Source organism: Bos taurus, chromosome 5 (assembly GCF_002263795.3).
Source record: "Bos taurus isolate L1 Dominette 01449 registration number 42190680 breed Hereford chromosome 5, ARS-UCD2.0, whole genome shotgun sequence".
NCBI lineage: Eukaryota > Metazoa > Chordata > Mammalia > Artiodactyla > Bovidae > Bos > Bos taurus.
In genome coordinates, this window is record NC_037332.1 from 111,595,658 (window position 1) to 111,622,849 (window position 27,192).

At 43.3% G+C, this 27,192-nt stretch overlaps 1 protein-coding gene across 11 annotated transcripts in view; it reads left to right on the forward strand.

Moving 5' to 3' along the window:
- Nucleotides 1-27,192, forward strand: part of TNRC6B (trinucleotide repeat containing adaptor 6B) — a 252,531-nt gene that overhangs the window by 189,279 nt on the left and 36,060 nt on the right. For 6 of the 11 annotated variants that reach the window (XM_010805751.3, XM_005207402.5, XM_059886484.1 and 3 more), the window contains 8 exons: nucleotides 407-428; nucleotides 7,609-7,950; nucleotides 10,284-12,632; nucleotides 15,362-15,520; nucleotides 18,942-19,117; nucleotides 21,343-21,417; nucleotides 22,558-22,603; nucleotides 25,690-25,838. In XM_010805751.3, the coding sequence (XP_010804053.2) occupies nucleotides 407-428; nucleotides 7,609-7,950; nucleotides 10,284-12,632; nucleotides 15,362-15,520; nucleotides 18,942-19,117; nucleotides 21,343-21,417; nucleotides 22,558-22,603; nucleotides 25,690-25,838 (3,318 nt within the window). Of the gene's footprint in view, nucleotides 1-406; nucleotides 429-472; nucleotides 2,720-7,608; nucleotides 7,951-10,283; nucleotides 12,633-15,361; nucleotides 15,521-18,941; nucleotides 19,118-21,342; nucleotides 21,418-22,557; nucleotides 22,604-25,689; nucleotides 25,839-26,912; nucleotides 27,084-27,192 lie in introns of those variants that run through there. The other 5 variants (XM_059886487.1, NM_001192655.2, XM_024991833.2 and 2 more) reach the window with 3 other exon arrangements.

Genomic DNA, 27,192 nt, shown 5'->3' on the forward strand with positions numbered 1-27,192 from the left:
TGGGCCCTTAAACTTTGCTTTCTAGATTTGAAGTCAGGTGTCTGGGTCCATACTCACAGGGAAATCTTTTTGTATCTGTGGTTAATTTTGTTCCTGGGCCTTACATCCATTTCCTTTTCTGGATGTCAGAATGGGAAACATTATCCCCAGTGCAGGGACCTCATTATTTATCAAGAGTGAATGCTTTTTGTCTTAATTTTTGGACTCTTTCATAATGACGGTCATGTAAGTTACAGCCAGATATATGGCCATTGTCTTTAGAGGGATGTCTGAGCTGACTTTTTCTGAATTTTAGCTCTGCCTATGTATCTGACAGCTTGAATTATTTGAGGTTTCAGAATTACAGTAATCTTATATGCTGGTTTAGAAAGCAAGTCTCATTTACCTGTATCTGTTTATTTTGTAGGTCACGGAACAAAAAACCAAAGGTAAGATTTTCTTTTTCTTTCTTTTTCGATTTGTGCTCTTTTGTGTTTAGATTTACACTTGCTGACTCAGCCTCCAATCCACTTGCTGCGTGAGGGTGGGTGTAGAGTACGGTTGGTTGTCTGCAGTCACTGAAGAGCAGTAATGACAGACTAAAAGTACTTATACTGGTGTTTCTAGTTGGCCTTATGTTTCTTCAGGAGGCAGGAGAGTAGATAGAGTAATTCCCCATTTTAAAAGTGAGGAGGTCATGATTTTGAACAGAACCTTTTCAGAATTTTTCTTAGAACGATAACAAAAGCAGCACACTTGCCCCTACTTTACAGATCGCAGCTGCAGAGAGTTGTTAGCCATCTTGATCCGTGACAGGCATTGAGTATGAAAACGAGTGTTATATTTAGGATGGTCCCACTGTCTTCTGAGCTAGAGCCTGGAATATGCTTTTTGAAAAGATAATGTACTTTACCTCTTACAAAATACTGATATGTGGTAAACAGAAGCAGATATCCCTGAGGTCATTCTTAACCTCTAATGGTCTGTGTGTTTTCACTTCTTTCTCCTCTGTTACTTTTGACTATGCGGTCTTGTCTGGTGATGGTCCTGCTTTTGGTGAATCCCGTTAAGGACGGGAGACATCATTCCTTGAGACCAGTGTTGTAGCCTCTATCCTCGCCCATTTGAATATGATGTTCTCTCCTAGCATATGCACTCGAATTATCTGCATAGAGCTGTCAAAACACCCAAGCCTGTTCTCTTCCCACACCTTCATGGTCCCAAGCCACAGCCATAACAGGTGTACTTAGGGAAGTTCTGTAGATGACCACAGTGTGTCCCAGATTGAGAACCACTGTCCTAGATGAAGGGAATTGTGATAACCTGGGGGAAGATAGGGTCATAGAGAAGCCACGGCTTGATGAGAGCTTCACTGAGGACTGGTTTCTTCATTGTTCTGTTTTGTTGGACTAAGCATTGCACACAGTGACGGAAGACTAATAAAGGCAGTACTAGTTTCTTACGAAACTTAGTTCAGGAAAACAGATTCTCAGATGAGTAGACATTACTGCCATATATTTCTAATCAAAAGGCATTTCAGGGAATTCCCTGATGGTCCAGTGGTTAGGACTCCATGCTTCCACTGTAGGGGACAGAGGTTTGATGCCTGGTCGGAGAACTAAGATTATGCATGCCTCATGGTGCTGCCAAAAAAAGAAAAAAGGGAAAGAAAGGCATTTCAAAGGAGAAAACAGTCTAGAATTTTGTACTGATTTATAAAATGAGCAAAACTTACTAGTTGTAATTATTTTAATTAGTTAAATAGCATTCTCCCTTTGTACTTTGTCAATTCCTAACCCAGAAATAGGCATTATTTTGAAAGTATCTCTGTAAATTACTTGTTTGAAATATAAATTATACTTTACTATAGAAATAGAGTTATTGATCATGAAACAGTGTCCATATTTTCTAAACCAACATACTATCTAGGAAAGGACTTTGGCATTTAAGTGTTTTTATAGGACTTTTTGATGACTTATGGGGACAACAGATGAGAAAATTGGCATTTTCCTAAAAAAATCCAGACTCTGTGGTTACTGGAACACAGTGGTTGGGTTCCTGGGCCTGGCCACAATTTTTAATACTTGTGAAGCCAAGGACCAGTTGAGCTGTTGAAACAAGCTGCTCTGTATGTTAAGTGGTGTTTCTATTGGAAAACTGAAAATCCGCTAGATTTTTCTTTCTTTTTTTATTTGTACCAGGTCTGTTCTTAGAATCACATTCCTCTTTCCTCTGCCAAAGCCTTAAAAGTTAAATTTTCTTTTTTACTTCTACCAAAGTTTCCCTCTGTTTAGGGTTTTTCTTATACCTACCATAAAATGGAGTACAGTTTCACAGTTTCCATATTCCCTTCAAAAATTAAAGTAAAATAATTCTGAAGTGAGCCGAGAGCCTGTTTTGAGTCTCACAATGGATTTAATTGTTAAAACCAGAGAATAAAAATAAAAATTATCCCTGAGATATGTTAGACCATAAGAAAATGGAGGCCCTGATCTTTTTACCTTTTTTTATCCTATTTTACAGCCGTATCTTCATCTTTGTTCCCAGGAGTCTGCCCGAATCCCACTCCTCTTCCCTCAGCTGATGTTTCTGGGTCCTGTTCCTCTTCCCAAAGATGATGCCTGCCTTGGGCAGCCTCCCCTGAATTCTGAATCCACCTCTCTTTCCCCAGCAGATCCTATGAGAAAAAAAGAAAAGACTGTGTTGGTGTCAAGGCTCTGGTTGTACAGAGAGAACTGAAGTAAGATTTGTCCATATTTTGGAGGAAAAGTAGATTCAGTGTATACTTTTTATCCTCCATCATTTTTTTTTTAAAGGGTGAGGATTTTTGGAGAGAACAGAACGGGGCTTTCAAGTGGGGGTGATGGGCATGGGCTGGAACTGGGCCTGCTACTCAGGTAACAGATGCTGAAAGGTACTTAGGTAGCAACTGATCTTGTTTGTTGGGTGTTGGTCTTGGAATTGGACACGTTTGTAGGATTGATGTAATAGACCAGATTTAACAGGGATGAAGGATACAATTAGGATTAAAGAGGTAGACTGTGTAATGGAAGGGTTTGGACTTAACCATCTAGTGTTGTTGCGAAGGTACTAGGTTTTAGGGTGACAGTTGGCTTAATGGAAGTTACTAATATGAAATAATTGATTTATAGAAACACAACTTTAAGCTACATTACTAGAAATACAGTATCTTGGCAGGGATTTGCAGTTCCTATACTGGGCACCACTCTATGGAAAGAAACAGAGATCAACCTCTGTTGGATGGACCTTGAGAAGTTTGGGTCAGATCAATCAAGGAATTGAAACTTTTGTCCCCTCTGGGAGGACTAGACACTGGAAGGGGGGAGGGAATGTTTAACCCCCAAGGAAAGGCTTCTCACATGGGGAGGCTCTGATAACTTCAAAGATCTGAAGGACTTTGGTGCCTGACACTTAGCATTCCCTTGGTAAATGTCTGTTGGTGAGTCAAACAGGGAAAAACTTCTGGCTCAGTATAAGTTAAAATTTTTAGATATTGTTGTCCAAAGCAAATTCATAATCTTTACCCACCTGGGACACAACAAAAAAACAATGTTTTCCCATCATCATGTCTGGGATGATGGACCATTTTATTCCACTGGCCAAAACGCTTACCTTTGAGTCTATTCCAGAAATCCTATTACAGCCACTACATGGTGCTCATCGTAATAACCTTCAGTTCAGTTCAGTCACGTCCGACTCTTGGCAACCCCATGAACCACAGCACGCCAGGCTTCCCTGTCCATCACCAACTCCTGGAGCTTACTCAGATTCATGTCTGTCAAGTCACTTATGCCATCCAACCATCTCATCCTCTGTCGTCCCCTTCTCCTCCTGCCTTCAATCTTTCTCAGCATCAGGGTCTTTTCCAGTGAGTCAGTTTTTCGCATCAGATGGCCAGACTATTGGAGTTTCCGCTTCAGCATCAGTCCTTCCAGTGAATATTCAGGACTGATTTCCTTTAAAATGGATTGGTTGGATCTCCTTGCAGTCCAAGGGCCTCTCAAGAGTCCTCTCCAACACCACAGTTCAAAAGCATCGATTCTTCGGCACTCAGCTTTCTTTATGATCCAACTCTCACATCCATACATGACCACTGGAAAAACCATAGCTTTGACTAGACGGACCTTTATTGGCAAAGTAATATCTCTGGTTTTGAATATGCTGTCTAGGTTGGTCATAGCTTTTCTTCCAAGGAGCAAGAGTCTTTTAATTTCATGGCTGCATGTACTAACCTTGGGTCTACTCTAATTTGAGCTTCCCTGGTGGCTCAGTGGTAAAGAATCTGCTTGCCAGTGCAGGAGATGGGGGTTCAGTCTTTGGGTCGGAAAGACCCCCTAGAGAAGGAATTGGCAACCCAGCCCAGTATTCTTGCCTGGGAAATTCCATGGACAGAGGAGTTGGACATGACTTAGCGACTAAAACAACAAACAACAACTAGTCTAATTTATTAATATTTAAGGCAGGCTCCACCCCCACCCCCGAGGTTCAACCAGTTCCCATTAAACTGGGAACAAAATCACTAATGATTTAATGAGGAGAGAAGCTTCCAGTGAGATGATTTGGGGAAAAGCCAGTGTGCATTGAGTTTGGGGAATGAGTGGAAGGTAAAGAAACAGAGACAGTGCTTAGAGGTTGCTGAACAGTGTTTGAGCTTGCATCTGCCACTCTATGTGTCATCAGTCTTTAAGATTTTTTTGTATTGCACTAATTATTACTCACCAAGAAATTCTTCAGTCTAAAATAATGTCTTTTGCAGAACATGTTTATATTTTAACTATTACTTTTAAAAGATTACTGGAAGATTTTTTTTTTTTGGTTTTGTTTTTTAATGTTTGATACCATCAAGGTATTTAAAGAAAATAGTTTATTGGTCCTGCCCATCTCAGAATTTTCTTAAGAAAACTCTTATCTGAAAAAGCATCTTATTGAAGTTTTTCAGAAGTAGAGGCAATTAGAAGTTCAGACTATAAGATGAGATGAGATTGGTATAAAATAATGGCAACAGAGAAGGGGAGAAGATTGAATCATTAGAGGAAGTAAATGGTTTTTGGAAGTAAATGAATGGAAATTAGAAAGTAGGATACCCAGTTTTTTCCACACTGTCTTTATTCCCCCTTTGAAGCAGAGATCAGGTTTAAGCCACAGACCTTTTCTCTGGAAAATAAGAAACTATGCCTTTATTTTGAGCAGCTCATCTTCAGAAATATTTGTACCACAAGCTGCAAACCATTAAGATTCAGAGAGAAAAGAGACGACCTGAAAAGTAATTCAGACTTACTCATAGTTTCCCTCTCCTCAGTTATCCCTGATGTTCTGGAGTATGACATGATACCTGCAGGGATTCTGATGTCTCTAGTTGGACTTCAGGATGCAGGTTGGCTTGGACATCCTGCCTAACTTCTGCATTGCTCTCCAGTTAGTGCTTAGAGTGTAAAAACTCATTCAAGCTCTGAAACAGTTCGCTCTTAACATGTACTGCAGGCAGGCTTTTTCTGACAGTATCCTAGAGTTTTGAATGATTGATCTCCTAGGAGGGAGCACTGTGTTAGAAGGATAGTCAAGGGGTAGCCCCGTTTTAATATGACTTTATTGCTTATGGACCATTGTTCCTCTAATGTGATGGTGGGGAAATGCCCTGGGAGCTTTGCAGGGAATCTTATACAGTGTAGGATGTCTACCAGATTTCTTCCACTGTGCTATGAGTGATTCAGAGTTGGGGCAACTGATGTTCAGATCTCAGCTCTATAGGCTCTTCTTACCATGTCTGATTCTATTCTAGGGAAATGAGTGACAAACCTGGTTACTTTAAAGTGGAGATTCTAGTCTTTTTATAGAAGGGTGGCCCTGTAGAAACATAATTCCTTCTGGCCTAAAAGCTAGTTGGGAAGAATTTTCCCCAGCCTTCATCAGCTTCTTGTTTATTCTCATAGTAAGAGGAGAGGAGATTGGGAATGCCGTGTGCTATGGAATCTTCCAGACACAGATAGAAAATGAATCATTAAATAATTCATCTGTATTCATCCATTTGTCAGTCGTTTATACATTGGTCTTTATAAGTCATGCAAAGTCCACTATATTAATAATACTGGGTTAGCCAGAAGTTAGTTCAGGTTTTTCTGTAAGATGTTATGGAAAAACCCAAATGAACTTTTGGGTCAACACAATATTAGGCAATGGCCTATTTATTTTCTTGAGAAATATATTTATTTATTTATCCATTCATCCTCTCACCTCCCTTCCTTCCTGGGAGGCACAGTACTGCTTCATGGTTGGCTAAGGTTAGACCAGGGGTTTAAGCCTTGAAGTTATTTCAGGCTCTTACTCTTTTTTCTTCTTGTTACTCATAATGTTCCCCAGTGTTCAGCGGGTGTAGATTGGGCCCCCTGATTTCTGATGATGTATCTCTCTCATAACGGAGCCAGTTCAGTGAACAACCTGCTGACCCAGCATCATTTTAGCAGTCAGAACAATACTGCCACCACGGCTGGCCCTCGCATGACTCTGGGGGTCAGGGATTCTGGCCTCAGAGTCGTTGGAATTACCAGGCTGATGGTTTCTGTATTGCTGCCAGAGTGTGCTGCCAGGTAGATTTTCCTGGAAAGGGTGGAGTCTTTTGGTAGGATGAAGTGAGGGATTTGCCAGTCCAGAAGAACTTTCTCCACTGGGTGAAAGGGAAGCCAGAGAGTCCAGCAGAGCTTCATAGTCATCTCACATATTCCTCCCATCCTTCTTGTTTGCCATTTTACAAGGGAGGGAAACCTTAAATATTTAAACAGGAAAAATATCTACATTTTGAAATTTTTCGTTTAAATGAATAGTTGAAAAAAATACACATAAGGTCCACTTAATTTTTTTTTAATAAAAGCAAAGAGATTTATAACATTTCTAATATTTACACAGAATGCCAAGCAAGTGTCTTTAAGTTCAGCTGGCTGTAGAAACCAAAACCACGTTGATCTTGAGATTCTGTAAGCCTGGTTTCCCCTTAGGGGATATATTTTGTGCCGGGCCCTAAGGAAAAAAGGTGAAAGATGGGTTCTTGGCCATTGAGGGTCTTCTGACCTGGTGAGGAGAAGGATCTACAAATGGATAATCTCCATATAAACAGTTTTTTCAGTGGCACAGAGATGGACAACATGGTCCAGGAATGCACATGAAGGGGGCTGAGCATACCTAGTCCAGGGACTTTGGGTAAAGTTTCTCTAAGGATGTGGATGGAGAGAAAGGGCTGTTGGGCTGAGAGCCTTGAACCTTTCCCCGGGGATTTTGCCTGGGGTCTGTGTGCACCTGACCTGCTAGGCAGCCCTTCAGAGGGCTCCACTATTGATTTAGGGGAGTGAATGGTGCTTCTTTCCTTCTCCTCCTTAGTTAACGGAATGTCATTCTGTGATAGCGCAGTGTTTGAATCCTTGTCACCGTCACTCTCCACCCTTAGCTCTCTCCAGTAAACTGAAGGTGCTGAAGGATCTGGAAACATCATGTCCCTCAGAGTAGGATGAAAGGAGCATTGTCTTATTGGAACCTATCTCATGGACACTTTCTTGAAAAAATAATCTTCATAAAAATACACTGGATTTCAAAGGCTGTTTCCTCATCTCTCTCTTTCAGTGCCCGAAGTGACGAAACCAAGTTTAAGCCAACCAGCGGCCGCCAGCCCAATTGGCAGCTCTCCATCGCCACCAGTCAATGGTGGCAACAATGCCAAAAGGGTGGCAGTGCCGAACGGACAACCGCCAAGCGCCGCCCGCTACATGCCTCGGGAGGTGCCGCCGCGATTCCGTTGCCAGCAGGACCACAAAGTGTTACTAAAACGTGGGCAGCCCCCTCCACCGTCCTGCATGCTCCTCGGGGGCGGGGCAGGGCCTCCTCCCTCCACGGCGCCCGGAGCAAACCCCAACAACGCACAAGTGACAGGAGCGCTGCTGCAGAGCGAGGGTGGGACCGCGCCAGGTGAGTGCGCCTCGGCAGGCGGACGGGGCGAGGGGGCCCGGGACGGCTGCAGGGGGCCAGCGCGCCACTCTGTGTTGCCTGTCTACTGCCCACAAGAAGCGTTGATTATGCAGACTTAGTTAGTGTTAGACACTGGGTCATGTCCGACTCTTTGCGACCCCATGGGCTGTAACCTGTCAGGATCCTCTGTCCATGGGATTCCCTAGGCAAGAACACTGGAGTGGGTGACTATTCCTGTAGACTCTTGGGGTTATTCAGAAGATGGAGGAGGAGCCCAGTGTGAGATGTGTACCAGCATTTCTCTCCTGAAACTGGATTTCAGGGTCTGGTGAGTGTGCTCTTGGCCTGCTGCTCTTTGTCCACATTCTTTGGCTCCTTTTTTCCCTTCTTAGACGAGAGCATTACAATTCAAGCCCCCATAGCTCCAGGTGCCTCTTCAGGTGTGAACTGGGGCGACTAGAAATGAGACTAGTGCAGAGGCTGGTTCTGAATCTCAAGACGTGCATGTTTATGTTCCTGGAGCTCTGGGAACAGAGAGAGAATGGTCTCTTAGATTATAATGGAGAACTTAGGGGGAATTCCACATAATGCCATCCTTTTACCAGATTTCTAAGATCAATGTTTCTTTATAGAGAGCCCTGGATTTTGAGCTCTGTTAAAAACTGTATGTAGGTATAAGGAATCTTTACCTGAAGGGCTCTGCTGGAAGTTTTGAGAGTTTTTTAATAGATGAATACTTAACAGCCAACAGCTAAGAACTTCCAAATATCATCCCCCATTTTTTAAAAAATTGTCAAAAGATTTCCACTTATTCTTACAAATGTTTTTTTGAGACTACATTAAAATTCAGAGCTTGAAGACCATCAAGCATTGGCAAGGACAATGAATTGGTGGTTGTTAATGGTAGGATGCTTTATTCTAGTTCTAATTTGGACATACAATTGCCTAGAGAATTTTCTTTTACCAGCTTATGTGCAAAGTAAAGATGGAGAGAAAGCTGGCAGTGACATAGGCCTTCATATAGAGACAAGCCCTGTTCATGAGGCTTCCTTTGGTAGCCGTCAGGACAGGCCCAGCCCAGACAGAGAAAGGCCTCCTGGCCCTTCCTTCCTGGCCCCTCGTCACCAGCTGCAAAGGGAAGTGCGAGGGGGTGTTTGTGTCGGGCACTTCAGCAGCTGAGTCTCGCCAGGCCTGGACGTAGACGTGGGTCCAGCATGAGTCACTCTTCTGTTTACATTCTTAAAACCGAGGAGGCCCCTGATCTCAGGAGTTTGAGATTCCCCGCTTCCTTCCTTTATATGGTGCTTTTTTTTTTTTTGAACTTCATATTGATTTAAAGCTGTTTGGTTAAAAAGAACTGAAATAAGTTTAGAGGAAATTATTGGTCTTAAAAACAGGTCATTCCCCCTCCCTCCCGCACCAATCAAATATGCTCTGAGCCAGACTCTTTTTATCAAGTTCCTTGGGCATACAGACTGATTCATGCTTGTCTGCCCCGGCATCTAGCTGGGTGGGCATTCATCATTCAGCAGCTGCTTACTGAGCAGCAGTGCCCTGGCTGCCACATGGAATTCAAACGTTAGCAAGATAGGTCTCTGCCTGGAGGGCATTCATGTGAGGGAAGGAAGAGGTAAATGCAATACACGGAGCAAAACAGCTCCAGACAGAGAGAGGCTGTTTTCAGGTGGCGAGCTCAAAAAAACTTCATAGAGGTGGCACTTGAACTGGGCCCAGAAAGATGGATAGATTTCAGTGTGTGAATTCCCAAGGAAAAACAATAGAGGCCCATGGGGAATGGAGCCGGGGTGAGAAGGTGCAGTTTGTAGAGTGTGGGCATCATCAGAGAAAGCAGGGAAAGAGGAAAATGGAAAAGTCAGTGGGTCCCAGGTTGTGGAGCATCTAGGTCAGACCTCAGGCCCAAGAGTTTAGCTTTATTCTTACGCACTACGAAACTCTCCAGTGTTCTCCATAGAGCAGTGATATAATCAAAGGTGTGCTTTATTAATACTAGGGGTGTTTAGAGTGGGTTGTAGCTGTAAAGCAAGGATAGGCTATTTACTGCATTGTCTCAAGATACGGGAAGCTCCTTCTCTGTCCCTGGAAGTAGCACGAGGGTAGCTTTGAGAGGCCCTGGGGGTTGGAGTTAGCAAATACACCAGCCAGGCAAGACAGAAGCGACTTCTCAGACAGGCATGACACGGTTAAGCAAGGCAGGCAGTGGGCAGAGAACTAGTTTGTGGGGAAGTGACGAGCTCACTTTTGGGGCAGTTTGAGCTCGAGGTGTTGAGATGATGCACGAGCCACTGTGATTAATGACACCATCTCTTTCTCAGAGTCAACCCTTGGAGGTGCTGCTGCTTCAAATTATGCAAATTCCACTTGGGGCCCGGGAGCCTCCTCCAACAGCGGCGCCTCCCCCAACCCCATTCACATCTGGGACAAGGTGATTGTAGACGGGTCTGACATGGAAGAGTGGCCTTGCATTGCCAGCAAAGACACTGAGTCTTCTTCCGAAAACACCACCGATAACAACAGTGCCTCAAACCCTGGCTCTGAGAAGAGCACTCTGCCAGGAAGCACCACTAGTAACAAAGGAAAAGGGAGCCAGTGCCAGTCTGCAGGTTCCGGGAACGAATGTAGTCTGGGGGTCTGGAAATCTGACCCTAAGGCTAGATCTGTTCAATCTTCCAACTCTACCACGGAGAGCAACAGTGGACTAGGAAACTGGAGGAATGTGAGTGGTCAGGAGAGGGTTGGACCTGGCTCTGGCTTCAGCAACTTTAACCCAAATAGCAACCCATCTGCCTGGCCAGCGCTGGTCCAAGAAGGAAATTCTAGGAAGGGGGCATTGGAAACGGAGACGAGTAATTCCAGTGCACAGGTTAGCACAGTGGGTCAGGCATCCAGGGAACAGCAGTCAAAGATGGAAAATGCGGGTGTTAATTTTGTTGTCTCTGGCAGAGAGCAGGCTCAAATTCATAACACTGATGGACCAAAAAATGGAAACACTAACTCCTTGAACTCAAGTTCACCAAACCCCATGGAGAATAAGGGAATGCCCTTTGGGATGGGCTTGGGGAACGCCTCCAGGAGCACTGATGCCCCTTCACAAAGCACTGGAGATCGAAAGACTGGGAGTGTTGGATCTTGGGGTGCAGCTAGGGGGCCTTCTGGAACTGACACAGCCTCTGGACAAAGCAATTCTGGAAACAATGGGAACAATGGAAAGGAGAGAGAGGACTCCTGGAAAGGAGCTCCTGTTCAGAAATCAACTGGGTCAAAAAGTGACTCTTGGGACAACAATAACAGGTCTACGGGTGGGTCCTGGAACTTTGGCCCTCAGGACTCTAATGACAACAAATGGGGTGAAGGGAACAAAATGACATCCGGGGTCTCTCAGGGAGAATGGAAACAGCCGACTGGGTCTGACGAGTTCAAAATTGGAGAATGGAGTGGTCCAAACCAACCAAATTCTAGCACTGGAGCATGGGACAATCAGAAGGGCCACCCCCTCCCTGAAAACCAAGGCAATGCCCAGGCTCCCTGTTGGGGAAGATCTTCCAGCTCCACGGGAAGTGAAGTTGGAGGTCAAAGCACTGGAAGCAACCACAAAGCAGGAAGTAGTGACAGTCACAATTCTGGCCGTCGGTCGTACCGGCCCACACATCCTGATTGTCAGGCTGTCTTGCAGACTCTTTTGAGCCGAACTGATTTGGACCCCAGGGTGCTCTCAAACACTGGCTGGGGCCAAACTCAAATTAAGCAGGACACAGTGTGGGACGTTGAAGAGGTGCCAAGGCCCGAGGGGAAATCTGACAAAGGAACTGAGGGGTGGGAGAGCGCTGCCACACAGACCAAGAGCTCAGGGGGCTGGGGAGACGCACCCAGCCAAAGCAATCAAATGAAGTCTGGATGGGGAGAGCTCTCAGCCTCTACAGAGTGGAAAGACCCCAAGAACACAGGAGGCTGGAATGACTATAAGAACAACAACTCTTCCAACTGGGGAGGAGGACGACCGGACGAGAAGACATCTTCCTCTTGGAATGAGAACTCCAGCAAGGATCAGGGGTGGGGAGGTGGACGCCAGCCCAACCAAGGATGGACTTCTGGAAAGAATGGTTGGGGAGAGGAGGTAGATCAGGCGAAAACCAGCAATTGGGAAAATGCTGCAAGTAAACCTGTGTCCGGGTGGGGCGAAGGTGGGCAGAGTGAAATCGGGACTTGGGGGAGTGGTGGGAACGCGAGCCTGGCTTCCAAAGGCGGGTGGGAAGACTGCAAAAGGTCTCCGGCATGGACGGAGACAGGCAGACAGCCCAGTTCCTGGAACAAACAGCACCAACAGCAGCCGCCGCCACAGCAGCTACCACCACCACAACCCGAGGCCTCTGGCTCCTGGGGAGGCCCAGCCCCACCACCTCCAGGCAACGGACGACCTTCCAATTCCAACTGGAGCAGCGGGCCACAGCCAGTAACCCCCAAGGATGAGGAACCCAGCGGTTGGGAAGAGCCATCCCCACAGTCGATCAGTCGGAAGATGGACATTGACGATGGCACTTCCGCGTGGGGAGACCCCAACAGTTATAACTACAAGAATGTGAATCTGTGGGATAAGAATTCCCAAGGGGGCCCAGCACCTCGAGAAGCAAACCTGCCTACCCCGATGACCGGCAAATCAGCATCAGGTAGGCGATGGCTTTTTCTTACAGGTTTTGTTGAAGAAAATCAATCCTAAACCAAGGCATTTTTATTAAGAGGTATTTATTGAACTTAGCTTCATTCTGAGACTCTTTCCTGCTTTAACTGTAGGCTGTTGTCAACAAAAGCTCTCTTTACATCAAACGTTGGTGACGACAGATGCTGGTGGTACATGGTAATGCTCTTTCTTGGCAGAAGGGAAAGGTGGCTTCCCTGGGTTAGTCTCCCCCCTATTTTATTTTTTATTTTTTTGGTAATTGTATCGGTCTGCAGAATCGAAAACATTTAGATTTTGCCAAACAAACTCTGCTCTAGATTTAAAAATAAAGAATTAAAATAGGAGCAGAAATAGACCTCATTTCCGTTCCTGTTCTGCCTGTGGACATATCCTCTGTGCTGCTCTTTCCCCAGCACTGGGAAGCCGTCTGTGTCTCTTCTTGCAGAGGCCATCAGAAAACAGAGCCAAGCTGCGATCTGGAAGGTTTCCATCACTTTCCAGATGATTTGTAACAGTTAACCTCTGGAAGTGGCAAACTTTGTTATGTGGAGATTGTTGTTGTTGTTCAGTCACTTTTGTCTGACTCTTGCAACCCCATGGACCTCAGCACGCCAGGCTTCCCTGTCTTTCACTCTCTCTCGAAGTCTGCTCAGATTCATGTCCATGAGTCAGTGATGCTATCCAGCCATTTCATCCTCTGTCGCCCCCTTCTCCTTTTGCCCTCAGTCTTTCCCGGCATCAGGGTCTTTTCCAGTGAGTCAGCTCTTCACATCAGGTGGCCAAAGTATTCCATCACTTTCCAGATGATTTCTAACAGTTAACCTTTGGAAGTGAAACACTTAGTCATGTGGAGATTATCTCATGATAATCAGTTGTTCAGAATTAAACTTTCATCCCTCCTTCTTTGGATAAGAAACTGTTGCTGCTGCTGGTCGCTTCAGTCGTGTCCGACTCTGTGCGACCCCATAGACGGCAGCCCACCAGGATCCCCCGTCCCTGGGATTCTCCAGGCAAGAACACTGGATTGGGTTGCCATTTCCATCTCCAATGCATGAAAGTGAAAAGTGAAAGTGAAGTTGCTCAGTCGTGTCCGACTCAGCGACTCCATGGACTGCAGCCAACCAGGCTCCTCCATCCATGGGATTTTCCAAGCAAGAGTACTGGAGTGGGATGCCATTGCCTTCTCCGTAAGAAACATCATGCCTAGTAAATTAAAAGTAGTGTTGATAAAAACTTATACAGGGAGGCGATTTTAAACAGTTTTTAAAAATATAGTGCCCGGTGATGGTTCTTAGTTTGGCATTGGCAACTTGAATGCCCTCATGTAAATCAGCAAATTAAAGGGATGCACCTTGCAGCCATGAAATTAAAAGACGCTTACTCCTTGGAAGGAAAGTTATGACCAACCTAGATAGCATATTCAAAAGCAGAGACATTACTTTGCCAACAAAGGTCCATCTAGTCAAAGCTATGGTTTTTCCAGTGGTCATGTATGGATGTGAGAGTTGGACTGTAAAGAAAGCTGAGTGCCGAAGAATTCATGCTTTTGAACTGTGGTGTTGGAAAAGACTCTTGAGAGTCCCTTGGACTGCAAGGAGGTCCAACCAGTCCATCCTAAAGGAGATCAGTCCTGGGTGTTCTTTGGAAGGACTGATGCTGAAGCTGAAACTCCAATACTTTGGCCACGTGATGTGAAGAGCTGACTCATTAGAAAAGACTCTGATGCTGGGAGGGATTGGGGGCAGGAGGAGAAGGGGACGACAGAGGATGAGATGGCTGAATGGCATCACCGACTCCATGGACATGAGTTTGAGTAGACTCCATGAGTTGGTGATGGACAGGGAGGCCTGGCGTGCTGTGATTCATGGGGTCACAAAGAGTCGGACACGACTGAGCGACTGAACTGAACCCTTAATTTGTTTGCATTATTTGAGTTAAAATTAATCATAATACTTAATTTTCCACTCTCCAAAGTAAGTCTAATGTTCAGTGAATCCAATTATGAAATGATTACTTTTAACTAGTTCTGGATTTTTAATATATATTGAAAAGAAAACAAAAGGAAATGAACATTTGCTCATTAATTCCCTATCTAGAACATGTAAAAAAATTTCTTCATATAGTAAAAACCTTCAAACTATAGAGAAAAGCAAAAGGTAATAAATAAAAGAATCTTAACCTTTAGGGTCTCTCCTTGCAGGTTTTAGAACTTTGTGTGCCAATCAGAAATTCTGTTCATACCTATAGCAAAATAGGTATATTTTGGTACAGTAGGGGAAATTGTGCTATATACACTGTTCTTCACCACGCTGTTGTCATTATTCTTCAAAACTTTTCATGTTAACACATTTCTGTCTTTTCAGTGCTTCGTTCGTATATAGTATTCACTTGATGGGCAATTCACGATTGGTCTGACTGGTCCCCGTTTCATAGATATTTAGGTTGCTTCCAAATATTTTCTGACAGTGATGCCATGAGCATTGTTGTACATGTAATTTCATCTACTTTTGCAAGTACATGTATGGTATAATATCCTGGCGGTGGAATTACTAGACCAGAAGTTGAAGTGCCAGTGCCAGGTGTCCTCCATGTAGGTGGTGTCCACATTTCTATTTCCACCCATAGAATTCAGGAGGTCCTGTTCCTCCTCCCTTCACCCCTGCTGGATACTGCAGCGTTCATAAATCATTCTTTGAGATGCATCTCCTTTCTTTACAGTCTGGAGCAAAAGCACACCATCTGCTCCAGATAATGGTACTTCAGCTTGGGGTGAGCCAAACGAAAGCAGTCCTGGGTGGGGCGAGATGGATGACACGGGAGCGTCGACAACAGGCTGGGGGACTGCACCCTCCAATGCTCCAAATGCCATGAAACCTAGTAAGTACACGGCATTCTTTTTGAGGGAGTCTCTGTTAATTAGGAGAGTCACACATTTGGGGGAGGGCTGTTGTTACATTATCAGTTCAACGAGGTTCAGGGCCTTGCATCTTTAGTAAATGGTTAGCAGCAAATGATGGAGACTTGGCTTGGCATATGTAAAAATGCTTACAGTGAACTGAAAGTCATAAGTTAGTATTATTGATTTCATTTTTAAAAAATATTTACTCTCTCAGCTATGGTGGGTCTTAGTTGTGGCACGAATGCTCTTCCTTGTGGCACGTGGAATCTTAGTTCCCCAGCCAGGGATCAAACCAGAGCCCCCCCTGTATTGGGAGCATGGAGTCTTAGCCACTGGACCACCAGGGAAATCCCTCCTTTTAACTTAAGTTTAATGTCTGGCCAGAACTGAAATTTTGATGTGCCTTTTCTCCCATAGTAAGTTAAACATTGCTCACTATATCTATTTTGCATTTCTACTCTCATGTTGGTATAAGTTAAAAAAAATAATAATTCCTGGCATTTAACATGGAACAAGGTCTCTGCTGCCCAGTGACTTCATCCTTCTGCTCCTTTCTTTCCCCTTTGTCTCTCTTCTCATAGTCCCACCCACACAGGGACATTTAAGGTTTCTTGAACCCAAAAAAGATTTCTTCATTTCAATTTTTTAAACAAAGCACGTCACACTTATTCATATTCACTGACAATCTAAGCTATACTTGATCCAGCTGGCAATGTGTACTCAGAGTAATTTGCAAAACTTCGTAAATGGATGCTGCAGGACTTCCCACTGGATGATCCTCAGTTGAAAAATTTAATTTCAAGTGCCTGTTGTCACTTTTTTGTAGTTTTCTTAAGAAGTATTCCAACGTCTCTTTTCTACCGTATTGCAGAGTTACAGGATTGTCTTTTGATTAAAAAAAGTGGTCAGACTGAATTCTCTGAATTGGAACAAGAATAAATTCCATTGTCAAGTTTATTTTATAATGTTTATGATTCTGACCATACCGCAGAATGGAGTATCATCTTAGCTCTCTGTATTCTGGAAACTCACTCTTGTGCCTGTGTAACTTGACGGCATTTTGAAAATGACAAATCTCCTTCATGTCATAGAAACAGCTTGATAAAGAATTTGATCTTGTCTTGAATTTCATTGTAAAATTGGTTCTATCATCATGGGAAATACCATTCTGTAGACTTGGAATAGATCCACAATGCTGTGGAAAGGCATAAACCAGACCCTTGGCACAAGGAGGCGCTTTAACAATACTTTGAAGATTTTTATGTGTCTTTCCCAACTTCGGGATCATCTTTCTTCCATCACAGAAATCACTTTTCTCCAGATTAAAAAAGGCTTCTACTCACTGGGATCATCTATATCTATAGCTAAAGCTGTAGTTACCTTTCCCCCTCCTCTGGGTAATTTGAACGTGTAATAGTCAGGGGAAGGGGCTAGATAGTCACAGCCTACTAATCAGTGCTTATGGTAATTTAACCTGTGATCTTGTCTAGACTATAGATGTCTTAAATCTGGTGTGGACTCCATGACTTCAGTATTGGAGCTCTCTATTTTTTTAATCTGTCTACAAGAAATTGTTTGTTAAAAGTGCAGCTCCTTTTTCTCGAAGAAGGGTTACATGGATGTCTTTCTTCTTTAAAAGGGTCAATATGTCACTTATGTTAGGTCTTTAATTCCTGTTGCTTGTCGGAGGATGTATAAAACCTATGCTTACGTAATAGTGGGTAACCTCCTGTGCAGGAGAAATGGTCCTTGTTATCCAGAAGCGGGGAGAACAGCCCTCAGGCCCTGCCTCTTGCCGCTCAGTCACAGAGCCCCTGCAAAGGGGGACACTTAGTGAACCCCATAGAGGGTTCATCCCAAGGTTCACTTGGGCGTTGCTGGGAGATGATGCCACCGTCTGAGGAAATTGACTACCTAGCTGTCTGCCTACTTGATTGATGCCTGGATGGCATCATAGGCCTGGTCCCAGAGCCTGGCAGCAGAAAGACCTGGTAAAGCCACTTTTCTGGCTCTAGATTCTTCGTGTGAAGCCATCTGAATCAAATAACTCCCTCCATAAACGTCTTGTCATTTTGTTAATTGAAGGTGTGGATGGAGCTTCTGGGCTTCTCAGAATCTGGCAAAGAATCTGCCTGAAGTGTGGGAGACCTAGGTTCAATCCCTGTGTTGGGAAGATCCCCTGGAGAAGGGAATGGCTACCCACTCCAGTAATCTTGCCTGGAGAATCCCATGGAGAGTGGAGCCCAGCCTATTACAGTCCATGGGGTTGCACACGGACTGAGTGACTAACGCTTTCATACCTTTTCATGGAGCTTCTAGGTGGGATAGTTTATTTCCTTTCTTCTGTCATTACCAGAAAGTGTATCCATACAGAATTTTCAGAAGGAGATTAAGGATCTATCCCAATCTCCAAATTCAAGATCTTTGTTTAAGGGGAAATGTTGGTGGAATTGACTGTGGAGCCTGATGATGACCTAGTTCCTTGAACAGTTGAGCACTGGTTTCCCTGTCTTTGTTCTCCCTTCCATGTTCTGTCTCCTACATTTCCTCCTCCTGTCTTTTATTTTATTTATTTATTGACTATTTATTTATTTAGCTGGACCAGGTCTTAGTTACAGAATGTGAACTCTTATTTGTGGCATGTGGGATTTAATTCCCCAATCAGGGATCAAACCCAAGCCCCCTCCATTGGAAGCATGGAGTCTAGCCACTGAACCACCAAGGAAATCCCTCCTCTGCCCGTCTTTAAAAGCCATTGCTTATACATTGTCTTTGCCTAGGATCTTTTTAGTATCCGGTACATTTCAAGTGTGTAAATCTAGTAACTTTCAAATTTTCATGGCTATTTCTGAATTTCTCTTCTTTCACTGTAATTTTGATATTCAAAATCTAGTACAGTTTTCTTTTTTCTGTCCATCTTTCATGTTCTTTTCTTTACCCCAAATAAGGTTGACAGTTGTTTTTTATCCTGCCTCATATTTGTAAAATCCGTTACAAAGTACACCATGTATTTCCTTTCAGGAGGGTAAAACTAAGAAGTGCAGTACAACATTCTCATTAAGAGTAACAGATTTCTTTTAATTTAAGTGTGAAATTTCTTGTAAGTAGTGATAGGTTCTTTTCGGTTGGGGGATTTCTGTCAACACTGTGTAAGGGGAAAAATCATTGAACTAGAAGCCAGGAAATCTTGATTTGTGGTTTATGAACTTACTGTGTATGTTTGACCCTTTTGGAGTTTCCATTCTGCTCTCTCAAGTTGGGAGAATATTTGCCTCGCCATACAGACAGATACTGGATACAATTACAAATACACTAAAATGCTGCATTTATAAGGAATGATCGTTGTGGGTTTTGTTATATATAGCCATTGCATACAGTTGGCTCTTTCTTTTCTTAAAGATTCCAAATCTATGCAAGATGGCTGGGGGGAGAATGACGGGCCAGTGGCAGGAACTCGCCATCCCAGCTGGGAAGAGGAGGATGATGGAGGAGTCTGGAACACTGCCGGCTCTCAGGGAAGCGCTTCCTCCCACAACTCAGCAAGCTGGGGACAAGGAGGAAAGAAACAAATGAAGGTAGGCCACGTTAGAGGTGCCTGAACTTGTGTATTCATTCTTAGAAGGCAGAACTGAGAGTGTTTTAGTGGAAGAAGCCACGGAGCTGAAGACCTTGCCGTCCTCAGTGATGGAGAAAATACTTCAGAACACGTAACTGCTTCCTCTTTACCCCTCATCTTCCCTACCTTGACGTCTCTAACTACAAAATCCTCGCTGTGGATAAAATGGAATTTTCAGAGAAACAAGATTTGTCTTCTTACTTCATTTTCCAGACTTTCAGGACACCCTTTATAAATGTTTTACGCTTTTGTGTTCTAAAGCCTGATCAGTCCTTAGAGTAGGTCTCCCTGAATATGTAGAAGGGAAACCACAGTAATACAGTTCCTCCAGCAACAATCAGCGTGACTCATTTTTGTCTGATTTGGGAAATTCCAAGGCCCAAAATCCTTTCTTAACAAAATGAGGTGCCAGTGCATAACCCTGCATTAGCAGCTAGGTGACTTATCTCCATCCTGTACCAGTTGTGTCCTACACTTTTTATTTTCTGGATTGTAGAGCGACTTAGTTTCTCTTTTGATTTTCATAGTTTAATGACTTTGGTTTTCAATCTAGAACCTGAGTGACTCTCAGTAGAAGCCCTCTTTTTTCATTCCAGCTTCTCATTCTACAAATACATTAAGGGGAAAAAAGTTGGGCAGCCACGTATGTTATTTCAGCACGGGAGCCTTGCTGCTCTAAGAAACACTTCTTAACTAAAACTCCTGGTTTTCAGGTACTGGACGCCATTTTAGAAGGTCCTCAGTTGACCAGGGGCTGTACCTTCATCCCCTTCACTTATGGGATTTTGTTCTGAATACAATTACTTTCTTTTATAGCCTGAGAATGCAGGTTGTTTCTGTTAGAAACATTTTGTTTAAGCTGTCATTTACAGTTTTCCCCCATAAAGGACTTTTATTTTCTTACTTCAGTCACAAAAGAAATTATTCCGTGAACTTTCTAACATTTTTAGTACATTTGCATTGTCTAGTCTACTGTGGCTTTCTTTTTATTATTTACAAATTAATAAAGAGACCGGATCCTAGGAAGACTGCTGAGGAAGCAACCAAGTGAAAGGTACTAGCCCCTCAGGGAACGGCCAAGATTCAGGGAGTCTAACTAGGAATTAACTGTTTCTGTTCCATGACTGATGATTCTGACGTTTCTTATTGTGTGTGTGTGTGCATGGGCACGTGCGTATATTCCAGTACAGCTGACGTAAAATTGACTATCTTAACCAATCATAAGTGTACAGTTCAGCAGCATTAAGTGCATTCACATGGTGGTGCTGTCATCACTGAATCTGTCCACAAAGCCCTTCTCATCTTGCCAGCTGAAACTTTGTACCCATTAAACAATAACTACCACTCCTCCCTCCAGGGAGGGCTTTTTTGACCTTTAAACCTATAGAGGTACCTTAACACTTTTAAAAATAAAATTGACATGAGCCGTAGCATCAGAACACACAGAGAATTTTTACCTGGAGAATGCACACGTGCACAAAGCCCCATCATCTCCAGCCCCTACCAGGTCCCCATCATAGTTCCACTCACCTTCTCCATAGAAATAAAACTGGAGCTGATGTTCAGCAGAGAAATTAGTTTGTCCCCTGAAGAAACAAACAAAAACCCGCCCCTGCCTGCCTTTGCCGTAAACTTGGTGATGGTGTCTTCTGCTGACTTCTTTCCACTTTCCACAGAACCCCGTGTCATTAACACTCTGAAACAAGCAGATGAAAGTGCTGTGTGGATGAGCTCCTCCTTGTATCCACACAGAGAGTAATGACCAGTTTAATAGGCTCCTTTCCAAATAACATGCACTGGCATCAAACTTTTTCTTGAGTCCTAATAGAAACCAGCTTGGGTTACAAGGAGAAACTGAGAGGGAAAGTACTAGCTTGCAAGCGTTATATTTTACAAAATCTGATGTTGATCCTTTATAGGGTGAAAGCCCTAGCTGACCATTTATTTTTCTAGTTACTTCTAACTCAGTGCAGTGAATAATAGAACAAGAATGAAAACATTAATGTAACTAAGGCCTATTACTTTTTTATACTAACAGATCTATCAAAATAACTATAGTTAAAGAGAAATAGTTATGGTTGAAAAAGGTAAACTCTTGGTTTTACATTTTTAGTCATTACTTTTGCAACCCAGGAAGTTGAAATCAATTATTTGATTCTGAGGTTACATATTTCATTTCTGTAGTGCTCACTCAAAGGAGGAAACAGTGATTCATGGATGAATCCTCTTGCCAAACAGTTTTCAAATATGGGATTGCTGGTAAGTTTTATTTTTTCATAGGTGTACTATATCCCAGCTTTTACATTTAGTACAAATTTTAAGACCACTGCCATACATAGGACAAAATTACAGATTTAGAAACTGGTTATGCAACATTCCTGATCTGGATGAGGCAATGTTTCTTCTCTGTTCCTTTTTTCTTAATGAAGTACTCCAGTATTTAAAGGTTACAGCTTTTAAACGTGTAGCCTTTGTATTCTTTCCTTAGAAGGTTAGGGAAGAAAGAGCCAAGGACTTAAAATGTGTATAACTTTTGCTGACTACTGTACCATCTTTAATATTTTATTTAAAAAAAAACTAGCCATAGTAGAATGACTAGGGAAACTATTTGTGATTAATTATATAGACAGTTTTTGTAGAGCTTCTAGTTTTTTGGTCTTTGGGGAGTAATATGGGTCACCGTGTCCCTGGTTGCCAAAAGACAGATGACTTGGCTGCACATTGCAAGATTTGATGACTTGACAAGTCACGAGAAGAAGTTGTCATCATTTGGCTGCCACTCATGAAATTTGATCCCGAGCCGGCTGGAACTTGAGGACAGGGGTGTATTTCTCCAAGCAGCTGTTTAGCTATGACTCTGTCCATAGATTTACTGAAGCTAATCTGATGTGAAAACTGAATTTAGGAATAGAGGCACTGCTGCTGCTACTAAGTCATGTCAGTCGTGTCCGACTCTGTCTGACCCCGTAGACAGCAGCCCACCAGGCTCCGCCATCCCTGGGATTCTCCAGGCTAGAACACTGGAGTGGGTGGCCATTTCCTTCTCCAGTGCGTGAAAGTGAAAAGTGAAAGTGAAGTCGCTCAGTCTTGGCTGAGTCTTAGAGACCCCATGGACTGCAGCCTACCAGGCTCCTCTGTCCATGGGATTTTCTAGGCAAGAGTACTGGAGTGGGGTGCCATCGCCTTCTCCATAGAGGCACTAGCAGCAGTGAAAATTACTCATATGAAAAATGTTACTGTCTTCGTTCCAGTTGAAGATACATTTCCAAGGACCTGGTATAGTCCTAGATGTAAAGTAAGAGTAAGCTGTGGTTCGTTCATGAATAATGCTGTTTCTTCTCTGATTTAAGTGTTTAATTCCAGACTTTAATCTTCCCTCCCTGTTTTTTTTTTTTTCAGAGTCAAACTGAAGATAACCCAAGTAGCAAAATGGATTTGTCTGTAGGTGTGTATCCTTCCACTAAACGAGTGAAATATGTTGTTATTTGTGATCCTTTGTTGGGATCCCTGCTCACTTTGAGTTGGAATGGGTACAGTTCCTAGACTCATATTCCAACTTGCTCTACAGAAGGTACCATGCTCGACACTAGGTAGGGATTGAAAACTAATGACGACAAGAACCAAGAAGTGTAAATGAGTGTAAATGAGCGGTGTGTGCCAGGTGTGAACAGTTGAAAAGCCACTGGTTCACCGTGGAGAGCCTGTGTACCACATAAAGGAGTCGGCCTTTGCTCGGCCCTTGGCACTTGTTGGCATGGACGAGTGTGTGCTCAGCTTTGCCAGATCCTCCATGTTCTCAAGAGAGGCCAGAAATTCTTCTATGGTTTTAGTTTTAAATATTGAGAACTAATCCAGATTTAAAAATAAAAAACAAAATGTTGTGGCCAAACACAAGCTGTCTGTGACCCTGCCAGAGTCATTCTCAGGTGGCCAGGCCTGTCTTCACCGAGGTGTCATCAGTTCAGTCACTTCAGCTCAGTCATGTCTGACTCTGCGACCCCATGGACTGCAGCACGCCAGGCTTCCCTGGCCATCACCAACTCCCAGAGTTTACTCAAACTGAGGTCCATCAAGTCAGTGATGCCATCCAACCATCTCATTCTCTGTCGTCCCCTTCTCCTCCTACCTTCAGTCTTTCCCAGCATCAGTGTCTTTTCCATTGAATCAGTTCTTCACATCAAGTGGCCAAAGTATTGGAGTTTCTGCTTCAGCATCAGTCCTTCCAATGAATATTCAGGACTGATTTCCTTTAGGATGGACTGGTTGGATCTCCTTGCAGTCCAAGGGACTCTCCAAGAGTATTCTCCAACACCACAATTCAAAAGCATCAGTTCTTTGGCACTCAGCTTTCTTTATAGTCCAACTCTCACATCCATACGTGACTACTGAAAAAACCATAGCTTTGACTAGATGGACCTTTGCTGGCAAAGTAATGTCTCTGCTTTTTAATATACTATCTAGGTTGGTCATAACTTTTCTTCCAAGGATCCAGAGTCTTTTAATTTCATGGCTGCAGTCACCATCAGCACTGATTCTGGAGCCCCAAAATAGAAAGTCTGCACTGTTTGCATTGTTTCCCCATCTATTTGCCGTGGCGTGATGGGACCTGACACCATGATGTTAGTTTTCTGAACGTTGAGTTTTAAACCAACTTCTTCACTCTCCTCTTTCACTTTCATCAAGAGGCTCTTCAGTTCTTTTTCGTTTTCTTCCATAAAGGTGGTGTCATCTGCATATCTGAGGTTGTTGATATTTCTCTCAGCAATCTTGATTCCAGCTTGTGCTTCATCTAGCCCAGCATGTCTCATGATGTACTCTGCATATAAGTTAAATAAGCAAGGTGACACTATACAGCCATGACATAATCCTTTCCCGATTTGGAACCAGTCTGTTCCATGTCCAGTTCTAACTGGTACTTCTTGACCTGCATACAGATTTCTCAGGAGGCAGGTCAGGTCGTCTGGTATTCCCATCTCTTTAACAATGTTCCACACTCTGTTGTGATCCACACAGTCAGAGGCTTTGGTGTAGTCAGTAAAGCAGAAGTAGATGTTTTTCTGGAACTCTCTTGCTTTTTCAGTGATCCAGCGGATGTTGGCAATTCTGCCTTTTCTAAATCCAGCTTGAACATCTGGAAGTTCACGGTTCATGTATTGTTGAAGCCTGGCTTGAAGAAATTTGAGCATTACTTTGCTAGCATGTGAAAATGAAAGTTACTCAATTGTGTCCGACTCTTTGCAACCCTGTGGACTGTACCGTCCATGGAATTCTCCAGGCTAGAATACTGGAGTGGGTAGCCTTTCCCTTCACCAGGGGATCTTCCCAACCCAGGGATTGGACCCAGGTGTCCCACATTGCAGGCAGTTTCTTTACCAGCTGAGCCACAAGGGAAGCCTTTGCTAGCGTGTGAGATGAGTGCAATTGTGCCGTAGTTTGAACATTTTTTGACATTGCCTTTCTTTGGGATTAGAATGAAAACGGACCTTTTCCAGTCCTGTGGTCACTGATGAGTTTTCTAAATTTGCTGGCATATTGAGTCATATTAGGGACCAGCTGCCCTTTGCAGGTAGAGCAGGTGCAGCATCAGCCCTTCAACTGGGGGCTCTTCACAGTGATGCTGTTGCTCACCTGGAGGAACTTAAGAAAGAATCAAATCTGAAAGAAAAGAAAACAGTCCTGGGAGATAAACAGCCTGTGATCTGTGATACTCTTAAATAGGAGAATAACTTAAGAACGAGTTTCATGACAGTGTACAACAGCAAATTCATAGACATGTGGAAGAAAGTGGAATAGTCATTGCATCTGGGAGATGGCATTGTACCAGTAACCATCACCCGTGTTCAACCCAAGAGTTATCAATTTTAGGGCAACAACCATGCCTCTTTGCTGTTTGTAGTCCTAATAATTTCATTTCACAACTGGAACTATTTGTCTTGCAGATGCTAAAAAAGGAGCAAGATGCACATCTTCTCACTGAGGACATTTGAATATAAAAGCAAGATATAGTCATCAAACATGTCAATAACTAGTTTAAGTATTTTTTTAGTTAGATTTTGACTAGATTAGCCCTAAGATTCTTTCAGTCTTCCACAGAAAACCAGCTTCAGCTGATATATGTTGAAGGTTTTAGAGAGATTGTTTTGTTTTGTTTTTAAAGCATACATGTATGCTTCCATGGGCTTCCCTGGTGGCTCAGAGGGTAAAGCAACTGCCTACAATGTGGGAGACCTGGGTTCGATCCCTGGGTCAGGAAGATCCCTGGAGAAGGAAATGGCAACGCACTCCAGTACTCTTGCCTAAAAAATTCCATGGATGGAGAAGCCTGGTAGGCTATAGTCCATAGGGTAGCAAAGAGTTGGACACGACTGAGCAACTTCACTTTATGTTTCAGGGAGGACCACAGCAGCCTGAACAGTGAGAACTCTTCTGGTCTATACCTGCATGCCACAGAGGTTGTTGGGACAGGTCACTCTTGGTCATGAGGGAGACATTGAGGGTTAACATGTTCATTCTTTCTGTGTTACTTTTCAGGGAGCCTTCCAGATAAAAAATTTGATGTGGACAAGCGAGCAATGAATCTCGGGGATTTTAATGATATCATGAGGAAGGATCGATCTGGGTTCCGTCCACCTAATTCCAAAGACATGGGAACCACAGATAGTGGGCCTTATTTTGAGAAGGTGAGTTGACTCCTTGGTTTAAGATAATAATTCATGAGAACCACTTTGGTTCCCATTTGTCTTTTGATAGTTCATTCCAGAAGGAAGCATAGAATTACTGAACCAAATGGGAAAAAAAAACTCAAGCATCACCTGCATTTGAACGGTGACATGAAAACAGTTGATGTTGATGGGTGATTAGGCAGCAGCTAGAACCACCTGTCTTTAGAATGCGAGCATTGTGAACAAGGTCTAAGTTTTGGGGAATTTATGAAGTTTGAGGGGGGTGTGGTCTGATATAGTGGGGGAGATGCACGCTGGGAACATACAGAAGAAATTCTAGAGACAGAGTTATCCTGAATTCTTTTTTCTGCTACTGTTTAATTACAAATTAAATTTTGAATCTTGTGCAGAAACTCTATGTCTCCTAAGGCCTTGCCTTTTAGCTTTGTCAAGATGACCCAAAACTTTCTCCGTTGCTATTCCTAAAAAAAAAACTCTGTTGTCTTCTTTCTCCATTTCCTTAATGACCTGTTTTTAGTTATGATGATATCCTGTTCAAATTCTCAACTACCTGCTTTAAACAAGTCATTTATACCTATCTGTTGGAATTTTTAACATTTCTATTGGAGGAGGTTGTTACTTGTTTCAGAATACCAACTTGGAATATTCCTGGTCTTCAGAAGGCAGTTAAAACCAAAGTTTGTAGATTTGGCACGTTTTTGACACCACTGATGCTGGTCCAGACAGCAAACATATTCACAAGAAGATGACTTTGGCTTCTGTTTCAGCAGCCACATAGTTAGAGTCATCAATATTAGATCCCTGAAACTAAAGTGTCTGGTAATTTTTATCATAGTGCAATGGACAGAATGTGTTACTAACTTAGAGGATACGAATCTATAGCAGAGAGGATGACAGATGGTGTCTTTTGGGCAAAGTATGATGGTGATGATCAGATCCAAATTCTATCCTCGTTTACTGCTAATACACTCTAACTTTTTTTGTTCCTGGTGTCTCTCTTTTCCCTTCTTGCATTCTGTTGCTTCACTAACCAACACTCATTGCGATTGGCTAACTGCTACTACTTTTCAGCTGACTTTGCCTTTCTCCAATCAAGATGGGTGCCTTGGGGATGAGGCTCCCTGCTCTCCTTTCTCCCCTTCTCCCAGCTACAAGCTGTCTCCCTCTGGTTCCACACTACCCAACGTCAGCCTTGGAGCAATCGGCACAGGGCTCAACCCCCAAAACTTCGCTGCTAGACAAGTAAGGAGGCCTCTCAAATTTATAACTGCTTGGCTGTGGCCTCGCCTTGGCCCTGGTCTGCAGTTTATTGCATCATTTGTCTGTCTTGGGAAATTTGTTGATTACTGAA